Below are 18757 nucleotides of genomic sequence, written 5' to 3'. Positions count from 1 at the left end.
GAAATTTGGAGTGCCAGCCTTCTATTGTATTAATTGTTCTTTGAGTCTCATTCAAGACTAGGTTATAAACATTCCAGACATGTGGAAGAAAGCGAGGCGGCATCTCTCGTCTTCTACCTCTGGCAGGTATCCCTCTTACGAAGGTACTTTCTATGTATAATGATAAATCTAATACTGATTCCTCTATATCATCAGAAACTTTATCAAATGTATTCACAGTATGATCCAGTGGTATGAAAAGTATGGACAGTAACTTTCGGATGTCATTTCTTACTCTGTCATTTTCCCTGTTATTATAAGCAGCCTTTAATCCAAGTTCAACAATATGACGCCAAATGGCGTGACAGAAGTTGAAAAGACAACCTTTTATTTTTGTTCTGTAAGATGTATTATGAATATTATAATTAATTGACAGTAAAAGTCATTTTATATAATGAATATGGACAAAATTTCTTGTGGACATATTTGTTTGTGAATTAAATGTATGTGGACGTTATGTTCATTGGACAAAACGCTTGTGGACATAACGTGATTATAGACATTTTTTCTTTGGACTTGATGAAAAATGGACATAACTGTAGTGGACCAATCATCCTGGAACCAGTTAAACATTTATTGCCATTGTAATATTACAACGTGCAACAAAATTGTATTTCAAATCGCGTTTAAATGAGTACCATTAAATATTAAAGAAGGATTTGGGTATGCAGTGTACAAAATATTTGAAAAACCATGGCAGTAGAACCTCTGTTATCTGTGATAATGAAAGGGATGGACTGAACGGTTAATCGAAAAAATTGGATAATCCTTACCATAAAATGTTTATAAATTAAGTGCAAAACACAATTTCGTAATTTCCTTTGTAGTCTTGTGTTTCACACGCTTTGTAGTGGATCAGGAGTTCACTGAAAGTTCAGTTGTTAACGATGAGTTCTTAAGGACCAAGAGTTGATGGTTTATTTTACGTTGTTGGAATATTTCTATGGCCGGCCCGGATGGCTCAAGCGGTAGGGGCACGGCATGTCCCTATCGCTTGGTCCGAAGGGTTGTGGGTTCGAGTCCCGCCTCGGGCATGGGTGTTGTGATTGTATTAGTATAAGTGGAAACAAAGGTAAACAAACAGATAACTTTCGAAAACGGCCTCTGGCCAGTCCAAATTAAAAAAAAAAAATGGTTGATGATTGTCTGCGGAAAGATAGGAATACTTTAAGTCTCATGTTGTAGATTTACATACACTTTATCCTTCTTTTTTTTTCTTCATTTTTGTTAAATCATGTACAGTTGTAATGCTAATCTCCTATTCTGAAGCATTAACCACAGTTTCTTCTTTCCCAAACATCTCAATTATTTGTAATTTTTTTCGATAATTAATAAATACGATTTATTTTGACAACTGTGGAAAACAATCTGCATCGAAGTTATACAATACGGCCACTCGAATAGCAAGGATAACTACTGAATTGTACACGGGTTTGTGGAAATTCTTGGAGTAATTTCTTTGGAAGCAAGTAGTCATTATTTTATAAGTAACTATTTCTGTTGCTGACAGCGAAGCATTTCTGCTACAAAGTTTGTACTGAGAGTAAAAGCTTTTTGTAATAACCTTCTGTAGAAAAATTATGTAGAAACATAAGTTACAGCACTTCAGCAGCAAAAAGAAAATAGGAGCTAGAAAAAAAAAGTCGGATAATCCAGCAATCTGTTAATAGGGTGATGGATAATCGGGGTTCTACTGTAATTAGATTCTATGTTAGACCAGTAGTTTGGAAATTACAGACATGTAATCTTACAAGGTTTGTTGTAAGGTTTGTTTCAGCAAGCCATTCAGAACGCGTTCCGAACTAATACCGAACTTGTTTAGCTGTATGCACCAGTTGTGTATAGTCTCAGAATTAGTTCGATATTTTACGTTGTTGGAATATTTCTTGAACTCTTTATTCACGACCTTCGGAGTTTTTTCTCATATTAAAATTATATTCATCTTCTGAACTTAATTTCTTGTAAAATAGATCGCTATCACCTTCCAAATCACTCGTGCTCGACTATTTCTTTATTTTAACGTGCCTAGTCTCGAAGCATTTTAACCATAACTTCAGATTATACCATCTGCGCATGCATCAGCAGTTCAGAATTCCCAATTCCTGCTCTTAATTGAGAACCAATTTCACTCGTTCCAAACGAGTTCCAAAGCACATTTGAACAGAAAACTGAGAGTTCCATATCTGTTCTAGTGTTGTTGGAACGCACATTGATCTACTGCACATGAGTAGGAAGTTCAGAATCTATTCTGAACCGTGCTGGAACAAACCCATAACAAGAGCTTGAGTGTACATCATCCTGTGTAGAGACAGTATCAACAACAAATTATTTCCTTAAATTAGGTTAAGAACAAAAACACATTTACGTCAATATATACCGGAACCATTGGTTTTATTGCTACTTGTTTTATTTGTAATGTAATAACAATTAATGATACTCCAATACATACCGGTACTGGAACTTGAAAACAATAACTCCATAAATTTCCTAGACATCACCATAACAAAAGTTGACAACAAACACACCCTCAAAATACACAGAAAACCAACCACCACCACCACACACATACACAACACATCTAATCACCCCATACAACACAAACATACTGCATTCAGGACAATGGCACACAGATTACTCAACATACCCATGAAACAACAACACTACAATGGAGAAGTGAACACAATCAAATACATAGCACAAGAAAATGGTTACAACCCAAACATAATAGACAACATCATAAGGAAGACAAAACAAAAACTCAACAAACACAAAAACACACAAAACACAACACAAACACAAGAACACAAGAAATACATCACACTAACATACGAAAACAAAAACACACACAAGATCACATCCTCATTCAGAAAACAGAAATACAACATAGCATACAGAACAGAAAACACACTGCAAAGACATCTCAACACACAAAAAACACAAACAAATAAATATGACCACACAGGTGTATACAAACTCACATGTAATAGTTGCGACAAGTTCTACATTGGACAAACAGGCAGATCATTCCAAACACACTACAAAGAACACATTAAAGCAATAACCAGAGGACACAATACATCTACATACGCCAATCACATAACCAATGCTAACCCTACATACAATAACATAAATACAGACATAGAAATCCTACACATACAACCCAAGAACCAAAAACTCAACACACTAGAACAATACGAAATATACAAACACACTAAAACACACCCCGATCAAATTCTCAACACACAGATCAATTTCAGTACACACACACTATTTGACTCCACTATTCAATACCTTTCAACAATCAAACACACCCACATAACAGGCAGAGAAGTACGAGTTGACGCCGAGATCTAGTAGGCTCTGAGGATGGTGTGATGAAGCACCAAAACAGCTGTAAGCCGCACAGACTTACATAATTAACACGAATAAGTCTGCTAGTTAATCAATTACTTCATGATATTAGTTATGAGTGGGTGTTGAAGAGATTAGCTCTATTTTGCGACTGCCTTGCAGGCCACATGATGAAAGTCTTGAGTGCAGTTGTGAGCAGTAGAAAAAATGGCGTGTAGTGGTAGGTTCTTAATATGGCGCATTGTAATTTTAATATCTAAACCATTGTAATTGCAATAGTATTTTTATTCCACTCTGTAACGAAACATAAGAACAAATGACACAAACACCCAGAAAACACAAACTAGCTTATACTAAAGAACGTGTCTGTTAATTTATAGGAGCCTAGCAGTGACTCCTAGACAAGATAAACCTGCAGAGGAGGCCGTGGAAGCAACTACGCAAGAAGCAGAGCTAGCTACGCCACCTAGGCCAGGTACTGACCGATCAGATGCAAACTGCACTTTTCCATGCACAGGTAATCCAACATGCACAGTTCACTGCATGACTCGCTGGGTGGCAGCAGCTACATTAACCAGAGTAACAACTCCTAACACTTAGTTCGTCGTACCATCTGCACTGCGTGGTACAAAGTTACGTGTCTAGTGTGAAAACAGTATCACTCATTGAAGCAGGGTCATTTTAATTGGAAGGAGAGTGTTGAACAATTTTATTATATAGAATTCTCCCCATTAAAATTTTCCATTTTTCTTAATTTTTCAAATTATCGCAAGTGCTGGGCTTCTCTTCTGGACTTGTGAGTTTAGAAAAATAATGCGGGAAGTATACGGAAAGGCAATAAAATTTGTACAATTTTTAAAATCGTAGATTAAATTTTGTAACCAGCCAGGGTAAAAATAACACCAATAAGCCTCGACAAGATCAGATAGGACAAGAAGGTTTAAATTTCTCCCTCAGAAGTAGTGAGCATATTTTTTCATGTCTTACTACAAGAGTTTAAATTAAACATTTTAAAATAAATAAACATTATAAGGTTAATGAATGAAAACAAATTAGGAAAACTGAAATAGTACATTATGCAACGAGCCTATAATGGTAGTAATTAAGACGCGAGTATGTTTGTTTATGAAACGAGCGCAAGCGAGTTTCATAATTTTCATACGACCGTCTTAATTACCATTATAGGCAAGTTTCATACGACTTTTTATGCTCGACCATATTTCTAACTTGAAATTATTCATAAGTATTCATGTTATAGTTATCTAAGTGAGGAGCGGAACTGACCTTCTAAATTGTGAGATGTGCGCAGACGCGAAAGTATTGATTTTTTCCGAGGAACGAATGTCATTTACCTTGATATAATCTAGAGAATAACATGAATATTAATCTTGATATAACCTGGAAATTGATTTAGAATTGAAAAACGAGATGACAAATTGAATTTATTTTAATATTATTTACAATTAACGCTAATTATTATAGTAACAGAACATAACCTTCTGCGACAGTATTGGATTTCCAGCCTCTGTGACGTTTCGTTAGTTGTCTTTCGATTGCATATCCGAGAATAATCGATACTTGCAGTTTTATAATGCTACAATGGCGATTTCTCATTGGCTGAACAACTGAACTATAATGAATAGGTGTACTTTAATGAGGTGCATTAAAGGGCTACTACCAGGTGTATAATTACTACATTTTGGCATGGTCGAGCATAAAAGTATTTTGACAGTTAGAAAAATAAAATGTCTCACAGAATTAACACCAAATCTATTCCATGAACTTTGACTGCTGAACAATTATATTTTGTGTTTCAATTCCATAGTGAAACAAATTAATCTTACCACTCAATACAAAAAGAAAAAAATATAGACTTTTCTTAAAACTTAAAACAGCCAGTTAGCTCGGTTGATATTCCAACTAGAAGATCCAAGTGGTGGCATTGCCAAGCTGCAAAATGGGGGTCCCTCAGACTTAGGACTTATTGACCGGATTTTAAGTTTTTATGGTAATAAATTAATTTTTAATGTGAAATGTTTATGCACTTGACATTCCAGGAATCTTGTCGCACTTTCTGTTAATATGATGACGTCATTTATTACTGTAGACCTTGGATGCCTGAAATTATTTATGTATTTGAAAGAAAGTAGTTTTGATTCCAGCAAGCTGTGATGAAACTTTAAAGGGAAACGAATGTGACATCAGAATGAATTCATTATGTCTATTATGCGTGCAAAAAATGAGGTGGTTAATAAATGCGGGGGGTATAAAAACAGAAATATTTAATTTAACATGTTCTAATTCTAAATTACTTAACTATGATATTAATTTCCAATTCAGTCTAATTCTCTGTAATGACATACAGTAGAGTCACTCATAACCGGCACCCAAACAACTGGCAGTACCAAAGAACAGTGGCATTTTTGGCTGAGCCAAAAAAAATTGTTTAAATCTACCACATTGCCAGTCTGGGCCATCAGTTTTGCCACATTAGGAAGTTTGCAGGAACTTTCGTTTTCAGTGAATATTCGAACCTAAAATTAGTGTAATAAAGAAAATCCACACAGTTTTTATGTTTATTTAGTTATGTTCGGACCGTCAGTGTTGCCACATTAGGAAGTTCGCACGAACTTTAGTTTTCAGTGAATATTCGAATCTAAAATTAGTAGTGTATTATTTGTGTTGTGTGATGTGTTTTAATAAGGAAAATCCACATAGTTTTTATGTTTATTTAGTTATGTTCGGGCCGTCAGTGTTGCCACATTAAGAAGTTCGCACGAACCTTCGTTTTCAATGAATATTCGAATCTAAAATTAGTGTATTATTTGTGTTGTGTGATGTGTTCTAATAAAGAAAATCCACACAGTTTTTATGTTTATTCAGTTCTGAGCAAGTAATAGAGAAATAAACTCCACATGGCTGCAGTTTCGACATTTAGCACCATGAAATACGATTTTTTTTTTTTTATATACCAGTATTTATTCAATTATCCGGCAAAATCTCGTATCCAGAACTAGCCTGGTCCCTTTGGTGCCGGTTAAGAGGGATTCTACATTATTATTATTATTTATAACAATTTTATTTCAAATAACCCATTGGCACCATATTGATGTGTGAATTGTTTCAACGATCAATTGCATTGTTGTGCCAAGCCTAGGCCTCATGAAATGAGAAAGGGATTATGATGTAATTGTTAAATTTAAATGCGGGGAGTATAAAGACAGAAATGGAAAGAAATATCAAACTTTTATTTCAAATCACAAACTTCCTTACAATCCCAACCACACTCACAATAACAATCACTAATAGCATGAATGTTTCATGCAATTGTAGGAACTCAATGAATACCGATACTCTGTCACTTTTTTTTATTGGTTATTTAATGACGCTGTATGAACTGCGCAGTTTCTAGCATCTGTGGAATTTCTGATATCAAGATGATATTTTGATCTAGCGAGTCCAAGAATTCACGATAGTATTACCTGACATTCGCTTTACAGTTGGAGAAAACTTTAGGAAAATCCAAAGAGGCAATTAACCTAAGCATGTGGTGATTCAAACCCATGCCCGAGCTCAGTCTAGGGTATGAGACTAGAATTTTAAAATAAAATTAGGATTTTATGATGCCCTCTATACATCTTTGTGTTAAAACGACCCTGCTTCTATGAAACAAGAGCTCCTGTCTTAGAAAGACAAATTCCTTCTAAAATGGGGACAATGCTATGAAATTATTTTGTTCCCTAACTTGCTGTGCTGTTCGTGGCAGGTACAATAGCCGAGCGTGAACACCGCAAGTGGGAGAGTGCACCGCCTCTTCCCAACAATCCATACTCACCCGAGAACATCAGCAAGCGCCTCAGCAGACAGTCAACTGTGTATAGCAGCAGTCGCAGTAGTAGTGCGACATCATTGTGAGTATCGATGCTTTGTTTAAAAAATAAGTAGCCAAACTTGGCATTAACTACCACTTTTGTTTTTTTTTTATGGTGAGAATTTTCAGAATAATAATTGGTATCTGCTTACTAAAAGAAATACCAGTACCTACATGTATCTGAAGTCTGAAAACTGTAGTTTTTAGACAAAGAGGAAAGTTTTTAAGAAACAACTAGCATTGCAGTTTCTGCAAGCTCTGATTTGAAGGCCAAGAAGTATCTTTAAGGGGACTTAATAGTGATTAGGGATCAAAAATCCGATTTTTTATTTTCTGTATCAAAAAGAAGTACCTACACAACTTGCTCTTTAAAACAATATATACTGTATATATGCGAATACTCCACGCCATCGAATAATCCGCGCATCCTAATTTTAGGAGATAAAATTAAAGAAGAGAAAAAGAAAATTGGCTATAATTTGTGTTTTATTCACAAGAAATTAATCCTACATAATGATGTACTCCAAAACTAAATAAAATAGGTATAAATTTGTTTTAAGAAACGTGTCATAATTTTCACATGCTGTTGTAGAAGCATCAAGGACTCTACCTACATAGCAAACAAAAAAAATGCAAATTAAAATTTTTATCAATTTAATGTTAATATGTGCAATAAAATATTGAAGTTATTAATTACATTCTGCCTTGGAATCGACTTCTGAAAAAGAATCTCGTTGCCCAATGCTATATTATAATGGGATTCAGTGTTTGAGACGAAGTGGTACCACCCCAGTTTTTCTTTGCTAAATTCCGGAAAAGATATGCGTGGAGTATTCTCGTATATACATGTATCTCTGCAGATAAGCCCTTTAAATACCCTCTTTAAATTTGGCGACGGATGTAATTCATACATCCTTATTTTGTTTAAATGCAATTTTCCGTAAGTTGATACTTTTCAAATTTAAGTGCATTGTTCTCTGAAACTACTTAATCTATTTACATGAAATTTTTACAATGTTTTTGCAGTCTGTGTTCTAAAAGTAGACCTATGGATTTATGAATATCACACACATAACATGAAAAAATATATATAGCCTATATATCCATTGAAAAAATGGCAAAAATTGTTAATCAAATTAATTATTTTTTCTGTTTCACTAAGGGTGAAATATTTAACTGAATTTTGCTTTAGAATTTACAATATACAATACTTGATTTTAAAAAATGCAAGGTATATGAGTGAAGATTGTAGCAAGTAATGTGCAGCAGAAGACTGGGGTACATTTAGCAAAATGGGAAAACAGGTTATCAGTTAGGGCCTTTCTTTTTACACTTGGATAAGAAACTAATTAGTTGTTTGGTACAGATTCAGAACATTTAAAACTAAAAATAACAGAATTGGAGTACTTTTCAAACAGCTAACAATAAATCAAGACTTAATCAGACACTATTTTTATAAATTGTAGTGACTTCCCAGAATTCAAAGAGGAGCAACAAGCAGCATCACCTTTACATGTTGTTTGCAGTTCCAGTGAGCCCGACTACAAGAGGTAAGATGACTTTGTGTATTCAGATAATTATTATAATCGACTTTCTGATTAATTAAATAATTGTCTTAAACTTCTACAGATTGAAGAGCCGTCTCATTTTTTCTCAAAATTTCACATACATTGATTAATAATTCTAAATTTTTGTACTTTGTGAGCTAACACATGAGAGTATTAAAATGTTATAACTATTGCATAAATCACCCTAAAAAATTAGAAATTTTACTATTATAGATTTATTAATTTGTCCTCCAGAATAATATCTGTAATATTGATAATTAATATTAGAGGAGAAAAATTCGCTCCGGCGCCGGGGATCGAACCCGGGTCCTTGATTCTATGTACCAAGCGCTCCGGCCACTGAGCTACGCCGAATTCAATCCACAGCACCGGACTGAACCCTCCTCAAATATTAATTAGAAATTTTACGTTTTTTAAAGATTTGTAAAATGTTGTATAAATGCCAATGGTCTGTAATGATTAGTCTGGTAGATAAACTACAGTATTGTCAATTTGTAATACCTGTAATTTAATAACTTTAAATTATTTTTGGGTCGTGACAAAAATATCCTTATAGATTATTTACTAATTTATCATATATAAATGAACATACCAGTACTGGCTTTTATTTGCAAATAATCACTCACTTCTTATTTACCTTAAACATTTAAGGGTTGACAGCAAAAATTGGTCCTCCATTTTTATATCGACTGAATTTTCTATTGGTACATGTTGGCGAAATATTAATTTATATTTAGTTTTATCCATATTTAATCTCTGGAATAAATATACAATTTTTCGAAAAAAAAAATGAATTCATACATAAATGTACTTACTACTAGGCTGTATTTTATGTGAATAACGGACTGTTGTCAGATGTATTCCTTAACCTTTCAGTTATGTATAAAATATACATTGTTAATTTAAACAAAAGAAATGTGGTTTATGTGCAAGTAAATGTTAAACATATAATAATAATTAAATATTCAGTTCTTTGACTTAGTATAAGATTGATTTGCATATAAATCTCTTGCATTTTAAATTTTCTTAATCTTCACTGTTCAAATACAGGATAGACAAAGCTTTGCCAGTCTCTGATTTGTATAAATGCAGTACCGGCACTCTAACAAAACGCAGTTAATCTTTTAGTATAGAAGTAACTCAAGTAACATTGTAGCTGCAATTCATATTTCTGTAACGAGGTTAAATAATGATTTCTGCATTTATCATACTGCCTGCTTTTAAGCTTTTAATTTTATTAAATCGATCTATTACTTTGTGCTTATAAGATTCTAGTTATCCATCTCATTCGCTTGCTTGCAGCATATTGTACTCAATGCTTTAAGATTAGTAAATTATTATAGAAATTGTTTCAGTTATAGCATGTAGCTTACTATATATAATTCTTTCTTATTTTGGTAGCTGATGTAGATTTATTGAAATGCATTTGCTAATGTAATTAGAGGTTATTATAGTAATTTAAATTCTAAGTTTTCACTTATAATTTATTTCTTGAAGCCTCAAGATCAAGTAATTCAAAATCATATTGATGTTATACTGCTGGTGTTCATTCATATGTTCATACTTACAGAAATTGAAGGGGAGAAGAAATGTATTAATAAAAGCAATTCACTTTTCAGTTACACATATTTAAAGTTTTTTTTTTTATTTAGAGCTACGATTTTCTGGCATGTATGTGAATATAGTTTAATTAAAGTATATGGGCGTAACACTTCATAGACGAAATAAAAAAGCAGATTGTGAGTAATACAATTACAAGTTTTTCTCGTGAGTAAGTAGTAGTAGTAATCTAATGCTCAAATGCTTGAATATATTCCATTTGCTTTCTTGTTTCCCAATAAAGTCCAGTCAGCGTTCTTGTAAGTGACGGCTTGAGAGCTAACCAACTCGAAAGGTGATTCTTCTTCATTGTAGCATTGTCTTGACGACACAGGATACAATTTGGAATGTTAAAGATACCAATTTTATAAAGATGTGCATTCAAATAGTCGCGACAATCGAAATGTTGCTACAGCATCATATCTTGGATTTTCAGGAATTAAGTACCGGTATTTATTTTGCAATATAGCTGCCCATGATTTGTCATTTCTTTGAGTTTTGAAGTGCTCCAACAGTTCTTTCTGGAAGTTTTTTTAATTATAATTTTTGCAGAATGATACGGAAGTTTCATTTGGTTTGTGAATAATATTCTTTAAAAATAGTAATATAAACAGCTTAACTGTAAAACATTTCAATATTGATAATGTTTTCCAGGTATGGGCGTGACTATTATATCAATCAATCCAAATCATCCTCTGGTGAGAGACGCTCTTCCTCCAGGGTGGCCTCCCCCCTCCTGGAACAGGTATGTGACACCAGCAATCTCCTCGACCTCGAGCAACAAGCATTACGTCGTAACATTTACCGTAACTCGTTCAGGGCATGTAACAACGCTTCTCCGAACTTCACGATCAACCCTTTGTTTCAACCGAGGGAGGGTGAGAGTGACAGAGTGACAGGGAGGGATGGGGTGTTCAGAGCAGAGCGTGTTGTGGTGGCAGACGATACTGAGAGAGACCTGCACCTCAGGGCCAGGAAGCTGGGTCAAGAGTCAGGGTACAGCAGCTCGTTAGATTCTCTGGCCGACCCCCAGACGCAACTCCTCCGCCTGCTCCCCCCGTCAGAACCTCAGATGGTCGAGCGGTCGTTTGAATCTCTGTCCAGTCTGCGACGTTCTGAAAGCTTGAAAATCAGCAGAAGGAAGCCGAGGATGCGGACGCAGTTGGGGGGAAGTTTCAGGCACAGGAAGGATGACAACAGACCATCACTCTGGTAAACTACGTGAACTGAAACTTCGACATCCTTCCCACAACACACACATGACCGAGTCTGATTTGCGTTGTGTTATTTCATAATCAAATGAAAGTGAGAGATGGAATAACTTAACAAATATAGAAACAGCACATATTAAGTATTAATTATTCCGTAAGGTACACAGTTTTATTACTTACTTACATATTTTTATTTCCTGTATTTCTTAAAATAATATTTATGTGCCATGCTAACTTTCATTTGTTTTTACTTACGTAAAAAATTGTGCACAATGGTGTCAACACTAAAAGAAATATCTTCATACACAATGAGCGTTATATTCACATTGGTTTGGAATAGGCTAATTTGTTAAAGAATGTATTCAAGACTGCAAAAGACTGTCCATGCTAATTTTAATTTGTTTTTATTTGCTAAACAATGGTGCACAATGGAGCCAACACAAAAAATAATTATCTTCGTACACAATCCACGCTATATTTGCATTGGTTTGGAGTGATGTATTAAAGAATGTAGGCTATTCAAGACTAATTTAGAAACATGTTAAACAAATTATCCTTGCACCAAAAATCGTATATCTAGAGTGATGTGTTTCAATTTTGAAGTTATTTTCAATTATTTAAATATGTTTTTTCTTCCTCTGTGCTGTGGGAGAATATCGAAGTTTCATCCTGCGTGATGCCAATCTTATCATGTCTCAACTCACTAAGTTTCCTCAGAAATATAAAACTGCAGCAAATTCGATCACAATCATCGAGAGAATTAAGGCTGTGTCGGTAATGCTGGAACCGAAATACTACTTAAAAGTGTTAAAATAATAGCTAAATGTACAGTTGGTAAATATACTAGAATGACACGACCTTGTGTTTTGTATGTTGGCATCTTGGTATTTAGGCAACATGTGTAGTAATGTTTTTTCAGTTTGAAGTACAAGACTGGTATCTGAACGCATGCATAAGGCTCGTATTACACCTGAGTCCATCTGTCTGTCCTCTTCCCAACCCTTTCTGGTTGACTGAATCCTCTAAATTTTTGTTCTAAAATAATTTGCAATTTTAGACATATTGTCGTTATTAAAAAAAATTTAATCCTTAAATATTTTGTAGTTTAAGAAATTATCTATTATAATTTTGATCCTCGGAATTACTTAGCTGTTTTTTTTTTCTTTCCACATAGAATACACAATTTACTTCCTTGTAGCCTACAATAAAATCGTCATGCTAAATGACACCTCTTTCTTTTTTTTTTTCTTTTTTTTCTCGAGAGTCCATTTTCCATTCAATCATAGACCACTGCAGCTCGCTGTCTTACCGTGTCCATTCTCACATTTTCTAATTTTCTATCCTTTGTGATATGTCTCACGAACGTCTTGCAGAAACATCTGTATGCAAAGCAGGAAATGTAAGTAAGGAAAAAACTGGCCATTAAGTTTGCCTGAGACAGGACTCTTTTAGTTCTTATCTCTCCAGTACAGATTAGGTTAGTAGTGTATGTTCAGTTGTCTCTTGTGTGGCCAATATATCACTACATTATGCGGTAGAGCTGAGACGAGATGTTATGGCACCAACCTGCGCTAAGTTTTAAATTGCCGGTCAGCAGGGTAGAGGAGTGGGGGTTGTTTGGGTTACGGTTCTCAAGCTCAGAGCGGCAAGCATAAGAGTTTCATCTCTTTCCAAAAACATTCGTCTTATCTTAGTATCACCACTTTCCTACTCAAGAGCCCCAAGGTACCTAATGAAATTACGCCCGCTATTCCATCTTTATATTCTTATTCTCCGTCCGGATCAGACGACTGATTTGTGCTGGAATCAGATGTCCCTACGTTTATGGAAATGTTCTCCAAAATACTGTCCATCGCGTGCTCACTTTCAATGTAATTATTCTCTACTTTCTTCACATAATCATACACTGATATCCATTCTTGGAAGAAGCGATTGCAGAGTCGGCCTCTGTTTATGGGTAGCGGAGAAATTATAGAGGAATCTTCTTATGACTCTCTCATCAAACCTGTCTACAGCTGCAACAATCTTCTTCTTCGGCTGTGATTTTTCCGGACTGGAGAAAGAATCTGCTGTTCCTGCCTCAATATTTCCCCCTTCTTTCCAGATTCTGCCAAGGTTCGCTTTGAAATACCAGTGGCAGCCAGTACTCTTGCACATACGCTTTTCAATGGAATTGGTATTCCGTTTACAATCTCTTCTGACATGAATTTCCATACATTGTATGCTATTTCATGTCCTTGACTATGAACTACTCTATGATTTCACACCTTAGACAATGCCATAATGAGGGCGGTCAGAAGAACAATGTTTTCAGTATTAGCAATAACGATCTGAACACTCGGAATGCTAGTAACCAACTAACCCAATACCCCTCCAGTTTAGTGTGAGGGCGAGTCCAACCAAACGAACTAAAATGCGTCCTTTGCGCCGGTGCCATAACTTCTCGTCCGGGCTCTACCTCAGGTTTACTTTCCCGTCCAAAGAAAAACATGCTGAGGATCTTGTCACCTTTTAAAAATCCTTAAATCTAGGCCCAATATGAACCCACGAAATTTGCATCTAGTGACAAGTATGGTTCTCGTTCTGTAATTGGATATTGCTTCATTGCTACGGTACAAGTGTTTTCTGAAAAAGAGTAACATATTACGTTTATCTTCTTGTACATTTCAGTTAACAGTAAATCACAAATTCATTTCTGTTGAGCTAATAGTATGAAACGTAACACTGCTGCCACCTAGCAGGAGTGGCTCGAGGAAATCTTAAAATTCTACAAAAATTACGCTCTTATGTAACCAGGAGATTCAATATGAATCCAATACAAGTTCAGTGTCAAAGTGTTCGTAAAAACAATGGAGCTATTGATGTTACACATTTGTACTGTGGTGCTATAAATGATATTATGTTGTAGTCTCAAAGACACCGAATTGCACTAGTAAGTTCCTGAAATATAATTTATGGACAGCACTCATAACAAACATTTCGCGACCTCAGAATAAAGAAGTTGAAACTCGAGACACTTTCACAGAAAAGGTAATGAAACTATCTTCCAAATTAGTAATATAATTACGGTATTTTATATTGATTGCAACTCTATAACAAAGCAATATTGATTCATTCATTAAACATACAGCCCAGTAATGATTAAAATAATTTGAAAAAGTTGGAGTGGGAGGAGTGTGCTATCAGATCTTTTTATCCTGAGGTCACGATTTGAATGGCACATATTTTCTGCTCATCCTTCCAGTGGATTTTACCATTCCCAAGTCTTTCAAAACAAATTCTGTGTTGTGTAAGGGACGCATTTAAGAAAGTACTAAATACTTTGGAAATTGTTTTCTTTTTTTTATCTTATGCACAAATGAGTGACAGACTGAGAAGTGAATAAGGCAAAACAATACGTTGTTAGACTTTTTTTTTTTTTACAAATTTTTTGCCTACAGTATATTTAGAACATACTAAAGTTTCAGATGGTAGAGTGATTGGCTTCTAAAAAGTTAATAAGATTTACTTTACGAAAAATAATTCATACCCATTTTCTTCATTGAGCTGTTTTGGTAAATAAGTGAAATTCAGTATTGTGGCATAATATGAGTACATAGCATTAGAAAACCTTGTCCTCAATGAGCAACGGAATTTTTCTCCTTTAATCGTCATTTTTAAATACAGCAATACTAAGATGTCATTTTAGCGAACAACGAAGTGCCGAAATGCTGTATAAAATATTTTTAGGTCATTAATTTATTACATATAATCACATCTTTACGTTATATTGTCACAGTATTTTATTTTGAATTAATTCTTTTATTTGTATATATTTGTACTGCAGATCTGTATATTCACTGCATGTTTGTAAAGTCTCAAACCCTGCACCATGTTCTTCCAAGCATGCAGATAAATTTTAATGCACTAATACTTACACAGCAACGTGTCTGGAAAAAGAATATAACCTTTCTCTTCGCCATTCTGTTACTGCCATTCGTCATCCAGAAGTTGTGGAGTTAGATGGACAGATGGATGAAAGTTTCATAGATGGGCGATGTTTACTGGGGTTGAGGTGCCCCTCGCTGTAGTCATGGTGTTGTGTGGCATAGCTCTTCTAGAATCTGTAGCTGTAAATTGTATTACAGTATTTATATTTCCTTTTATGTGGGTAGCAGATTTCCCTGTTTATAATTCTGCACAATTATTAACTTAATTTGTAAAGATGGCAGTTCCATTCTCATCCTGTAAATTAATTGATAATTTACAATACCTGAACAATAAAAAAATCTTTTTTATCTTTCAGGACACTTAAGACTGCCATCTTCTTTCCAACTTGTACATACTCTGTTCCTTATTTTCTGTATATTAATTTTGTTCTGATTTGCATAATGGAGAGTGTAATGCATAATTTGGACATAAAGACAATGGAACTCGAAGTACTGTTTAGTTTAATCACCATTAGGGGTGCCAGGTTTTACGTTTTTCCTATAAGCTTTTTTTTTCTTACATTTTACGAATTACGTTTTTCTTTTTCCCATAAGATGATTTCTTACGTTTTTCTCAGTATATCAAAATGCTATTTTATTTTTCGCAGGAAATTGTAGTTACATTTATTTCACTTAGGTTGCGTTGCCTTATTTTAACAGTGTTTCAACTTATTTCTATTTCTGTGGGAGTGCAGCTTGACATTGCCACCAAAGGTCTAGAAAAAAGTGAATTGAATGTGTTCGAGCCCTTTAAATGCATGACATCTTTAAAGAACAAAATTGAGCAAAGAATCAAAGATAACTATTTTGGAAATGCTATTAGACAACTTTTGAAATCTCTGCCTCAACCAAAACAGAATAAAATTACAGGTGAACTTTTTGATTTTTATACTAATGTTTCGTGTTACCTGGAGAAACGCTATAATTTCACAGAAAATAATCCATATTCAAAGTTACGTAACTTCCTTTCAGTAGAGAACTGGAATATTCTAACTTTGAAAAGATTGATGATATATTGAACTTGCAAGAATGGAATTTTGCAATAGTAGGGGTGTTTTATTAGAGTGCATTGATTAATTAAAGTAGTGATATTGAGAAGTGGCTATATATTTTTTTCCGAAATTTCAAAGGAAAGTGTTTCTAACGTAAATAAAGTAATAGGATTTTTACAAAGCATTCCAGGCTCAAACGCATATGTAGAAAAAGATTTTTCAATTATGAAGATTAAAGGACAGATGTTAAGAAGAAATGCCAGCCAGAACCGATAAAAGCAGAACTCAATTTCACAAACTTTTTCTTTAACGTGTAAGGAAGGAATTCTACGAATTTGCGAAACAGGATGTAAAATTGTTGAGAGCTGCCAAATCAGAAGAGAAATATGTAAAATAGTAAATGTCTTGAAAGTATTAGTAACTTAAAAATATCAATGTTATATTCATTTTTACCTAATAATAAAGTGTTACGAATTGTTAAAATATTTAAAATTGTTTAATGACACGTTAAAAGTGTTAAATTTTTTTAAAAAGTTTATGTACCTTAGACAGACTGCTCGTTTGCACGCTGGTGCTGTGTCATCTTCAGTGTCCTATGAACTACTGTTGTTCCTGTTGATCTTGCATTCTGCGATTTGCATTCATCAGTTGTAGGGGTGGGGTATGTTGCTCCCACCCCCTACAACTGACGAATGCAAGATCGACAGGAACAACAGTAGTTCGTAGGACACTGAAGATGATGCAGCACCAGCATCGAAACGGGCCATCTAAGGTACATAACCCTTTAACCCTTTTTAAAAATTTAAACATTTTTAACGTATCATTAAACAATTTTAAGTTTTTTAAACAAAGTGTTAACGTGAACCAGAATCAATGAATGTTAAAATATAGTACTGATTCCTCTTATTCTACTTTGTGTATGCAAACAATGTGCATTTGGTAACAAGTGACACCATTAATCAGTGACAGATTCTACATCTTTTCTTAGAATATGTCGTGAATTTTTTTTTCTTTTTAAAACCTGGCAACCCTAATCACCATCCTCATTGTTTTTGTAGCCAAAGTAGTGATTGGATTAGATGAAAAATTCTCTTCTACTCTCTTTATGTCCGAAGTACAGTATGGCCTTTCCTGATATCAATATTGAAACTCAAAACTGTTCTGTGAAATCCTGTGATTATACAAGCCAATATTGTAATGTTACTCGACTAATAAATATCATTCAATATTGATATGACTTATTTGTGTGTGGTTGCAGCACGGTAGAGTTATGTTAAGTGCACTCAGCAGTTGGTAAGTAAACAGTGCCGTATGGTTGTGGCTTTAGCAGTAGGCCTAACCCTTGTCACCAACAGAATGGACAATAGCGGTACCAGTACCCAAAACAATTACGAATGTCAGTATTTCTATAAAATCTCAAATATTTAAGTACACTCCTCTTTTAACTTGCAATGTTTGTAGTAAATCGTGATCATAAATGAGTTTTCTTTTTTGTTTATGTACTGAAGTGGATTTCTCCACCTATATTTTGGTTTTCAGACTTTCCTTATACATTTGAGACTTTATTTACTTGCTGTAAATAATACTATATCCATACTTATTCTCTGTATATGTATATACAGTGTCATTTTTAAGCTATACAAGTTCCACCTGTGAAATATGCAACGTAACTCTCAGTAGAAAACCAGGTAACAATTAACCGTTTTGTAACATTCTTTGAGTACAGTATTTATGAATATATTTCTCTCATAATATTATCTTTAATTTCTTCTAGAGTGCAAGAAATGTACTTTTATACTTCATTTAAATGTCTCTACAGTAAAAACAAGATGACGAGATATTAGAAAAACGGTTTCTAATGCCATCTAATTTCTATCAGTACCGTTTTCCGTTTAAAAACAGTCTCGCTACTTTTTGTTTCAGTCGCACTGCTATATTATATCATAATCCGATTGATTAATGACGATATCAGGGAATTCCACGTAATAAGTCTACATTTTTCTTGTTGACTCAATTTTCACATGTAAATATATAACCACTGTTCTAAAGTGTGTCTTAAGGCATGATCGCACTCAACATCTGTTTGTTAGTAAGTAATTTGTTGTTCGTATCAAAATAATACAAAATACTGTTCATCTGAAGTTGAAACTCATGTGAC

General features: G+C 34.3%; 1 protein-coding gene across 12 annotated transcripts in view; it reads left to right on the top strand.

Moving 5' to 3' along the window:
* The window catches only part of LOC138695021 (uncharacterized), a 329089-nt gene that overhangs the window by 291327 nt on the left and 19005 nt on the right, over positions 1-18757 (top strand). For 11 of the 12 annotated variants that reach the window (XM_069819317.1, XM_069819316.1, XM_069819312.1 and 8 more), the window contains 4 exons: positions 3771-3907; positions 7157-7301; positions 8728-8811; positions 11083-11173. In XM_069819317.1, coding sequence (XP_069675418.1) covers positions 3771-3907; positions 7157-7301; positions 8728-8811; positions 11083-11173 — 457 coding nt within the window. The remainder of the gene's footprint in view (positions 1-3770; positions 3908-7156; positions 7302-8727; positions 8812-11082; positions 11174-18757) is intronic. The other variant, XM_069819315.1, reaches the window with a different exon arrangement.

Source organism: Periplaneta americana, chromosome 2 (assembly GCF_040183065.1).
Source record: "Periplaneta americana isolate PAMFEO1 chromosome 2, P.americana_PAMFEO1_priV1, whole genome shotgun sequence".
Lineage (NCBI taxonomy): Eukaryota > Metazoa > Arthropoda > Insecta > Blattodea > Blattidae > Periplaneta > Periplaneta americana.
This window is presented reverse-complemented; position numbering and strand designations above follow the sequence as displayed.